Source organism: Saccostrea echinata, unplaced genomic scaffold (genome assembly GCF_033153115.1).
Source record: "Saccostrea echinata isolate AGI-Se365-2 ecotype Australia unplaced genomic scaffold, CSIRO_AGI_Sech_v1 ptg000057l, whole genome shotgun sequence".
NCBI classification, from domain to species: domain Eukaryota; kingdom Metazoa; phylum Mollusca; class Bivalvia; order Ostreida; family Ostreidae; genus Saccostrea; species Saccostrea echinata.
Window position 1 is genome coordinate 4,211,725 of NW_026889806.1, and position 11,197 is coordinate 4,222,921.

General features: G+C 32.8%; 1 protein-coding gene across 1 annotated transcript; it reads left to right on the top strand.

Annotated features, from left to right (window-relative positions):
• The first annotated feature begins 3,764 nt into the window (after window positions 1–3,764).
• On the top strand, window positions 3,765–6,393 carry LOC133174393 (short-chain collagen C4-like). Its single transcript, XM_061309524.1, has 4 exons — window positions 3,765–3,782; window positions 4,014–4,162; window positions 5,086–5,319; window positions 6,106–6,393. The coding sequence occupies exons 2-4, from the start codon at window positions 4,021–4,023 to the stop codon at window positions 6,348–6,350; spliced, it is 621 nt and encodes a 206-aa protein (XP_061165508.1). The 5' UTR covers window positions 3,765–3,782; window positions 4,014–4,020; the 3' UTR covers window positions 6,351–6,393.
• The last annotated feature ends 4,804 nt before the right edge of the window (window positions 6,394–11,197 follow it).

The window sequence follows — 11,197 nt, forward strand, 5'->3', positions numbered from 1 at the left end:
CTTTCGTTTTCGATAAACAACCCTGAAATAGTAAGATATGAAGTGCAGTGATGGTCACGATCGGCGGATCTAAGTTATTGGGAGTTAATAATGAAACTGACCACTAACAATCGTTTAATATTTGAACGAACGTCATAACCTATTAGTGAATGATTCAATTTAATCTTAATTTAAGGAATAATTAACTTGTAATAACTGATTAAAAAGCAAACTGTGCAAATCGTTTTCGTTAGTCCCCGATCTTTCAGGAGCGTCTAAAATAGAATCGAACCCGATGTTCAAAAGAAAATTTATCAGTCATTACATGTATATATAGCTTTAATGTAAATTGGCCTGAAAATAACATATAACATTGATAAAACTATAGATAGTGAAAATATGTATATATTGAAGGATTATTATTGAGTTGTCGTTATAAGATGGAAATGTAAACAGAGCATCATAGAAAAGAACCCGAAGAACAATATGTATACAAAAACAAGCATCAAAAATATAATTGGTTACATGTCAAGAGAAAATGCCAATAAATGAATATGTTATTGTTTCAAATATGTGCAGTAAAAGTCGTGTGCACATACCTCCATTCTCAATTTTAACATAGGTCTTACGGTGGGTGTGACCGGTCGACAGATTGCTTACTCCTCCTAGTACTGATCAGTTAGACGGAATATATTCCGTACTCAAATTAAGTATAAAACACAAGGCCTACAAGCAAGTATGAAATATGTCCAACAAAATACGACCCAATGATAGGTTGTATTTGCTAACAAGGTCTATTTTGACGACAATAGAAGTCAAGAAATGCCGACTGTAAACAAGGTTGTTTAAATCCCTGTAACATCAACTTTCAGTAGCCTGCCTCAATTTAAAAAATGATCGTACTCAGAGCATGCTCTTTATTATCAAATAAGTTGGGAGAAATAAAACCATATGCAGATGATGGCGAAATATTACTTCATTTATATGGAAAGTTGACTATGGAAAAAGCTGAAGCCATCTCGTTTGTCATACAGTTTAGTTATTACTTGGCCTTTATCGTCCATAGTCAGTAAAACATCCAAATATGAAAAAACAGATGTGGCAGATTCTGTGGTGTCTTTTATTTCGAGTTCACTGAGATATATCGAGATGACATATGAATGAAAGTAACTATTGTTAACTGATAAAACTTCTTCGATATATCTGAAGTCGAGTTGAAGGCCACAGCAAGTGATTTCTTCTTCTCGTGTGGAAGTTGTTGAATATATTCTTCTTCATATGAGTACAAGAACAGATCCTTGCATTTTATGAAGAATTTTAGTCTCGATTTTATTTTAAAAAATATGCAAAATGTATTTCTAATTTACACAGATGAAAACTTTAAATTATCGAACAGAAATCAAGATCAAAATCCCATAAACAATGCAAAATCAAGAGCAGGCCATATAGGGATCCCAGAAACACCAGATTTTGGATCAAGTGCCATTAAGTAGCAACCATTCCCTGTCCACCGGTCACACTCGCACTGAGCCACCTAAGCAGAATCAAGCGTAGAAAATTAGTACAAAAACAATGGTCCAACAGCTGTAGGAAAACGCCAATCAGCAGTCGATTCAATGACTTGTATTTGCTATAATGCCGCTGTAACGACCATAAAATTTGCGAAATACTCACTTTTACACAAACTTCTGTAACATAAGCTTTTTGTCAATCTCCTGCCACTGGTTAAAAATTGATCGTATTCAGTTCATGCTCTTTCGTATCGAAATCAACTAAGAGCTTGATTGAAAGAAAAAACACAATACATGGGCGATAATGGTACACTTCTACATAGATTAGGGAAGCTGACAATAGAAAAGTGAAGTCATACACCAATTTGAATTAGTTGACTGTAAAACCAATTACATGTAATATTGATATACTTACTTGTAAATCTAGGAATTGTTCAAAATTACAACAGCTAAAACTAACATGAAAGGGAAGAGAGGAATAGTTCACTTTTACTTACATGAAGTCTATATTGTTGTGGATGTGAAAGATTGAAAAATTGTTACTTTGGCCAGATTATATTGCATGCAGGAAACATTCAACATTATTTATAAACCGCTTCTTTTATTATTGGCGATTCTCTTTTGACAATTATAATGTTATAACTTTACTATGAGTTATTAAGTTCAAGTTTTCTTCTTAAAGTGTATGGTCCTTTGATTAACGTTGTTATTCGAGATCCACTGTATGAATAAAAAATCTTGAAAATATCCTAGAATTGTCAAAATCATTTAAACAAAAAACAAAAAAACAAAACAAAACAAAACAAAACAAAACAAAAAAAAACAAACAAAAAAAACAAAAAAAAAAACAATATAATTTCAAACAACCAGTCTCAAACTACAATAGCTACCAGTATTATCTCTCAGGATGATTTTTGGAGGTTTTTCCCTTTGGATAATTAAATTTCTAAAATAGAACCAGACTTTTTGACATTATAGGCAACTTTTTCTTCAATAATCATTCTGATTGTACACAAAAGAATCCTGAAATTAATATTAAAATACTAAATGGAGTTCCTAGTTGAAATATATATTAAATTCTTAGAATCCTACGATCTAGGAATTTATGATCCTTTATTCATCTACAATTTTTATTAAGAAAAATGTATTTGAGATGAAAAAAAACCTTGTAATAACTGTATGACATTTAGAAATAGCGAACACATTGTTTCAATTAACAATAGCCATTTTCATTTATATGTCGATTCGATATACATGTATGCCAGTAAATGCTAAATAAGATACACTACGAATATTCAAGATTCATTACTAACTATTGACGTTGATAAGAAATTAATTATATGTACAAACGAGATTACAAGCTTTTCCTCCTTCAACTTACCTTATTTATTTAGTAATAGTCCAGTATCTCCTTCATATGGTATTTATGTCATATCTGATTTGATAGCAAGAGCATGTCCCGAGTATTGGCCTGATACCATATATGAATGAAACACAACCATCAATTCATAGCTAAACATACACTTTCAAATAATTATTCTGTTTTAAGGTTAACATGCCGTATAAGCAGAAATTTTAGCGAGGATAAAATGTTGGCAATTAATTATTTTAGAGAGAGTGTTGAGATCGCTAAAATTAAATATCGCTAACAATTAATTACTCATTAGAAATTATCGTTATTTTTCTATGCACCACAAAATCGCTAAAATTAAATATTTAATTCTTAAAGAGAGTCGCTAAATTTGCGTCTCGCTAAAAATTCCACTTATACGATAACATATCCTTTGGTAATTTTGAATACATTTCTGTAGGAAATAACAAAATAATGCAAATGAGTAATTGACAGTAGAGCCGCTGAAGTGGCAGATTTTTTTTTTGGACATTGTTTATGAAACTGACGACACTGTACACCCAGAGCCACAAAACTTATGTTACAGGGTGGTTTAAAGATATTTTAATGGAGAATTTCTACCACTTCCATTGAGAGGTACACTGACGAACTATTTCAGGATGATTGTATTAAAAATTAAGAAGTTTCAGAACCTATTACTTTTAAACGATTATTACTTTCAACAAAGATGTAAATCATTTATAATAAAATTGGCATATTAATGAACATGTTAGTCAATTGATCACACAAAAAATTGAAATATTGCTTCATCTGTCAATTTATGATGTTTGAATATTAAAAAATACTGAGGCAACAAAATGTAACAGAAGGAGAAGTCTTGTCTATAAAAACAATTCCATTCTACCCTGGTCAACAAAGATCAAACTACACTGAAGCTGAAGGTAAGAATACTTGGATTAAAAAATCGTTTAGAAGTATTTTTATAATAGCATCAGTTAAAAAATTTTGTTCTTTCTTCAACACTTTACATCAATCAACTACTTTGATGTCAATAAAGCACTCTTGAATTTTTTTTATTATCTAAATGCTAATAATGTATAACTGAAAGTTATAACAGAAACACAATCTCTGTTATTGTAAAGATAAACCCATATTTGTTCATTTTTCATAAGCGTTAAGATGGTCTCCTCTTTTGGCGTGGTGTTGATCCTGTGTGTGGCCATTGTTCAACATGTAGACAGTTGTTTCTCGGCGGGGGGATCCGTGTATACTCGATGGGGTCACAACAAGTGCCCCAGAAGTGCCAGATTAATTTACGCAGGTAGATAGTATGTTCAGAATTGCTTGGAAACGCAACTAAACTGACAAATTATACTTTCCTACGTTTTTGTCATGACTTTGCCGGTGCAAGAAATCCACGGTATGCGTGATATCAAAATGTTAAACCGTTTCTTTACAAAACTCTATAATTAAGAATAAGGTACAGTTTCAATACAAATCTGGCCCTGTGATTTTCTTAAAAATGAAAGTGATGTAAAAAAAAAAAAAAATAAATAAAACTCATGCTTTTTGAATCATTGAATTTCCGTGCAGAAAGATCATATATAAATCATTTATCCCACATGACCTTCTAAATGCTGATTGTGACGTCATAAACTTGTATATTTTTCCCGTATTTTCTTAAAAAGTTCCAGAAGACACCAATTTTCAATGGAATTTTCTTTCAGATAGTATTGTCCACAGGCATCGCCCATAAAGATTTTGAAATATGTGATTTTTTAAAGAATTTTACACAACATATCCGAAAATCAAAGTGGGCGGCGACGGCTGCTGACCCTATTTTCTTGAGGAAAATAACCCTTGAAATTGGTCATTTTGAGGCTTTTTCTTTTTAAAATAGAGAAATGCATCAAATTAATGACGTCATATTTCCAGAATGGTACTCATTCATGCCATATTCTTTCCTGATTTATCACAGTCATATACTCAACTAATATTTAAGACAGTTTCAAAATTTTTGAAAGCATTAAATTTTTAGGGCACATTAAAGCTTAAACCATACCTTCTTCTTAAGCCATTTACATTGTTAGAGCAGAATCGAATTGAATGCTTTAATATTTTTTTTTTTTGCATCAAACTTATTAACCAAATACAGGAAGACGCCTTTCTGCCCATAATAACTAAACTTTCAATGCCCATTCCATAACAAATGATAATCTTTTCTTGTATTTAAATGTTTTGAAGGTCTTGTTGGGGGATCTCATTATTCACATCGTGGAGCTGCAGTGGAGCCACTCTGTTTACCTAAACACCCACAATGGGGACGCCATAACGGAAGAACAGATGCTCCTAGAGGATTCATCTATGGTGCTGAATACGAAGTTCATCGTGACGTCATCCATTCTCATCTTCACGACCAAGATGTGCCTTGTGCCGTCTGTGAGACTCGCAGAGGGAAAGGCATAATAGTTATTCCAGGTGAGTAAAGATGATTACATCAGTGGATATCGAAAGAATGCAGAATTTCATTTGCTTTTGCTCATATCTAATATAGTAAAATAAATGTCAATGTAAATGTATAAGTTTAAAAATATATGTATATGATCCGTTTTTCACAGCAACTTGAAATTTAAAATATTGAAATAATGATATTTTATTTCCATAAGCCAAAAGGAAACGTAGAAAGTATTACTGTATACTTATCGAAAGAAAATTTTCCAGGAAATTAAAAAAATAAACGATAAGAGATAAATCAATCAAGAATATCAGGTTTTGCAAGACGAATGTATCTATTTCTAGATCTTACCATTGTAATCCATATACATACATTAGCATTTTTTTTTATCCATATGATTCTGATACCCACCAAACACTCCTTTCTTTCCTGAAAAAAGGCGGTTATAGGATAGTTATCTATTCATTTTCCGTCCTTGTTTGTATTTTGACACATGTATTCGAAACTTTTTTTAAGAAAAACACCCGCAATTGCATTTGAGTTTTGTTATAAAGTAAAACTATTCAATTGTTTAGTGACCATCTATTTATTTTGATATAATTTATAGTCTCAACAGATAAGGCCACCATTTTTCATTTTTTGGTGACATTGGTAATGTTGTATTCACAGGATTCCTTTACTTACCATGCCTCATTCTATTTTTTCTCATAGAAGTTTTTTCGTTATTCGACATAGAATCAATACTCTGTCTTATAACCTCATTTTGCCTGTTTTCTTTTTTTTTATTATTATATTCCCTTAATTCAAAGCGAGAACATCCTGTTATCGGGGTTGGAGAAAAGAATACTCGGGTTACCTGATGACTGGTAGATATACTCACCCGGCTGCCTCCACCTACTCCTGTGTGGATCAACACGCCCAGCCTGCGGTGGGTGGACATCAAAACCATAACGGGTACCTGTTCTACCTGGTGGAAGCACGCTGTGGTAGCCTGAAATGTCCGCCGTACCACAACGGATGGGAGATTACCTGTGTTGTGTGTTCGAAAGCCTGAGACACTTTATCATTTAGCATTGCAATAAAAATATATCGAGCAATCTTTGTGTCAGACATTGTAAAAGAGTTGCTCATTATTTACATGTATGTTCACCATAAAAACAAGCAATATGAACAAGCATACTGAGAGTATTACATTAGCAATACTAGTCCCCTGCCGGCAAGTGTAATCTGCTTTCCATTAAAAATGCTGTAATTCCGTCAAGAAATCATTGAAGCGAAACATAATGCAAACTTGATCTGTAACTCATCAAGATACACTCACATACCAAAATTCAGCTCAATATCTGCAAGCATTTAGAAAAAAAAGTGCGGAAAACCCTTAAAAATAAAAAATTCCGTAATTCCCTCAAAAATCAATGACGCGGAACGAAATTCAAACTTGATCTGTAACTCATTAATATACACTTACATACCAAAACTTCCGCACTTTAGAAAAAAGTGCGGAAAACCAAGTGGGACAGACTGACAGACAGACCGGCGGACAGAATCAGGGGAAACCGGTAGGGGACTAATAAAATGAATGATAATGAACATGTTTCAAACATATGAACTTATTCGATCATTGTCCATAAAGTTCGTAGACAAATGCTACATATTTCTTATTAATGATCGCACTGCCCAACGTGTGCGATAAAATAGACTATTTAGATGTTTTAAATTATTAAAATTTGCAAATAAACTCCAAAAGGTTAAATTGCAGCAGAGTTCTTACATAATTCTCTGAATCCCACTGTGGGACGTGGAGACCGATCCTTCGGATGAGACCGTATAAACCGAGGTCCCGTATCGCAGTAGGTGCTGGCACGAAAAAGATCCCTCACTGCTCAATGGCCCTGAGTGCCGAGTATTTATTAAAAAAAATTGCAGCTCTCCATCGGCAAGTGGTGGCATCTCCATGTGAAAAATTCTCGAGAGGGACGTTAAACAACAAACAAACAAACATAATCCTCTAATATCACACTAGGTATAAGATGATGTCCGTAAAATTTAGATTATAGATCTCTTAAAATTTAGATTTTAGATATTCATTATCGCAAATTCAATGAAAATTCTACATTCGTTTTCAATAAACAACCATGAAATAGCGAAATAGAGAGTATGGTGGTGGTCACGAGTGGCGGATCCAAGTTACTGGCATTCATAATGAATCTGACTACTAACAATCGTTTAATATTCGAACAAACCCCTTGCTCATTACTGAATTATTCAATCTAAACTTAATTTAAAGATAGAGAATAATTAACTTGTGATAACTTATTAAAAAAGCAGAATGCAAAAAAAAAAAAAAAGCAAATCGTTTTCGTTAGTCCCGATCATTCCGGAGCATCATGAATGGGATCGAACCTGATGTTAAAAAGAAAAATAATCAATCATTACATGAATATAAATATAGCTTTAATGTAAATTGGAATGAAAATAATCATGTTATATTTGAAAAAATCATTGGGCAAAAAGGGATCCCAGAAACACCTGATGTGGAATCAGGTGCCATTAAGTAGCAACCATTCCCTGTGTACCGGTCACACCCGCAGTGAGCCACCCAAGCAGAGTCATGCGTAGAAAAATTGGTATGAAAACAATGGTCCAAAATCTTATGAAAAGCGCCAGTCAACATTCGATTCAATGACTTGTATTTGCTATAATGTTACTGTAACAACCACAGAATTTGCCAAACGCTCACATTTGATACAAAAATCTGTAACATAAGCTTTTTGTCAACCTTCTGCCTTTGAGTAGAAATTGATCGAATTCAGATCATGCTCCTGTGTATCGAATCAACTAAGAGATTGATTGAAAGACATAATGGTACACTGCTACATAGAAAAGGGAGGCTGAGAATAGGGAAGTGAAATACACCAATTTGAATATTTTGATGTAAAACCAATTAAATGTGATATTGATATACTTACTTGTAAATCTACGCAATTGTTTTAAATTACAACAGCTAAAACTAACATGAAAGTGCGTAGAGTATTAGTTAACTTTTGCATGTATGAAATCTATATTATTGTGAATGTTAAAAATTTAGAAATTGTTACTTTGGCCAGATATTACTAGTATATATATATATATATTATAGTGAATTAAAATTCACCATAAAATTACAGTGAATGGTGAAAGAGATATTACATTGCATGCAGTAAACATTCAGCATTATTTATCAACCACTACTTTTATTTTTGGCGATTCTTCTTGGACATTTATAATGTGTATGTATTTACTACAATCAAAGAATAACTTTCATTAGTCTTTTTCGCCAGAACACACTATGCTATGCGTTATTAGGTGCGATATTTGTTCTTAAAGTATATAGTTCTTTGATTAACGTTGTCAATCGAGATCCATAGTAAGAATTAAAAAATCTTGAAAATATATCCTCACATTGTCAACATCATTTAAACTAAAAGTACAATATAATAGCATACAATCAGTTAAAAACTACAATAACTATTATCTCTCCAGATGATCTTTGGAGGTCTTCCCTTTCAATAATTAAATTTATATGACATAATAATGAATTTTGAATGCTGTTTATATTCATTAATTAGATGTCTTGCCAAATTTCAATTTTTTCAGAAGAATTTTGATAGTAAAAACGCAATCAATGTGTAATGACATCTGTTTGATACTTAATTGATTTGACTTATGTTTGCTAAGCATACACAGTCATAGAACTACTTTCAGTTGCTTGTCAGCATTGGAATTTTTAACATAACGATGCAGCATATTTTTGAGTCTCCGGTAATCAGCTACTCTTTTTTTTATCTACTCGTTTTTACAAATACCGAGATATAAAAATCAATAATTTAGAACCTAGAAAATTGTCTGTATAGGTTTCCTAAAATATTACCATCATTTCATAATTTTTGGGGGTCTAGAAAGTCTCTCTTCATTTAGGAATTTTATATATCTCATAGAGTGTAGAAAATTCGAGTTAAAATAAGAGAAGAAGAATTATCTTTTGCCTTCTTAGAGACTCCCAGTTTAATGATACAAATACCACTCTGTTGTAATAGACTCTCAGTTTAGTGATACAAATATCACTCTTTTGTAATAGACTCTCAGTTTAATGATACAAATATCACTCTATTGTAATAGACTCTCAGTTTAGTGATACAAATATCACTCTTTTGTAATAGACTCTCAGTTTAATGATACAAATATCACTCTATTGTAATAGACTCTCAGTGTAATGATACAAATATACACTCTAGTGTAATAGACTCTCAGTGTAATGATACAAATATCACTGTATTGTAATAGACTTTCAGTTTAATGATACAAATATCACTGTATTGTAATAGACACTCAGTTTAATGATACAAATATCACTCTATTGTAATAGACTCAGTTTAGTGATACAAATTTCACTCTATTGTAATAGACTCAGTTTAGTGATACAAACATCACTCTATTGTAATAGACTCAGATTAATGATACAAATATCACTCTATTGTAATAGACTCAGTTTAATGATACAAATATCACTCTATTGTAATAGACTCTAATCTTAATGATACAAATATCACCCTATTGTAATAGACTATCAGTGTAATGATACAAATATACACTCTAGTGTAATAGACTCTAAGTTTAATAATACAAATATCACTCTATTGTTTGTTTGTTTTTATTGTTTAACGTCCCTCTCGATAATTTTTCACTCATATGGAGACGCCACCAGTTGCCGGTGGAGAGCTGCAAATTTTTGACTTAAACTCGGCACTCAGGGCCATTGAGCAGTGAGGGATCTTTTTCGTGCCAGCACCTACTGCAACACGGGACCTCAGTTTATACGGTCTCATCCGAAGGACCGGTCTCCACGTCCCAAAGTGGGATTCGAACCCGCGACTTAAAGATCAGCTCCTTTCTCCGCGACTCTAGAGCGAATACTCTAACCACTTCGCCGCGCGGGCGACTCACTCTATTCTAATAGACTCTCAGTTTAGTGATACAAATATCACTTTATTTTAATAGACTCTCAGTTTAATGAAACAACTATACACTTTACTGCAATTTGCAAGAATAAAAATCGTGTTATTTCTTAATTGCTTACTTCACCTGAATGCCACTTAAATTTCCATATCTTGTGATTGGTCATCAACAAAAAAAACAGTCAGATTCTACACAGAAGTACTCTTAAGTTCATATTAAAAGGATGCTGGAGTAGACTCAATATATCCCAGTGAACTCGAATTTAAAGACACCACAGAGTCTACCACATCTGTTTCATATTTTGATGTTTTATTGACTATAGACGATGAAGGCCTAATAACAAGTAAATTGTATGACAAACGAGATGACTTCGAATTTTTCATCGTCAACTTTCTTTATCAATATAGTAATATTCCGCTATCAACTGCATACGGTATTCATGTCAACCAACGTATTCGATACTCAAGAGCACGCTCTGAGTACGATTAATTTTCAAACCAAGACAAGCTACTGTCAGATAAATTGATGTTACAGGGGTTTTAACAACCTCGTTAAAGTCAGCATTTTCTAATTCTATGGTTTTTATAATAATCTTGTTATCCAAAGATAACCTATAATTGTGTCGTATTTTGGCTGATGTGTTTCATACCAAATGTGAAGCCTTTGATTTGAATACGGAATTTTCCGTCTATCTGATCAATACATCGGACTCACGGCGGGTGTGTCCGGTAGACAGAGAATGTCTCATCCTCCAAGGTACCTGATCCCACCTCTGGAATATATCCTGGAGTCATTCATTATATTCATTAATTAGATGTCTGTTTTATGCCCTGTTTTATGGCATATGATTTATGATTACTGTTTTATGCCCTGTTCCCAAATTTATATTGTTTGTAGATTCTTTAA

Bases quoted from the DNA above. Each gene is read 5' to 3' on its own strand.
- LOC133174393 (XM_061309524.1), top strand. From the start codon at position 4,021: ATGGTCTCCTCTTTTGGCGTGGTGTTGATCCTGTGTGTGGCCATTGTT. The intron at 4,163-5,085 runs GTAGATAGTATG...AATGTTTTGAAG, and splicing joins TGCCAGATTAATTTACGCAG to GTCTTGTTGGGGGATCTCAT. The intron at 5,320-6,105 runs GTGAGTAAAGAT...CTTAATTCAAAG, and splicing joins AGGCATAATAGTTATTCCAG to CGAGAACATCCTGTTATCGG.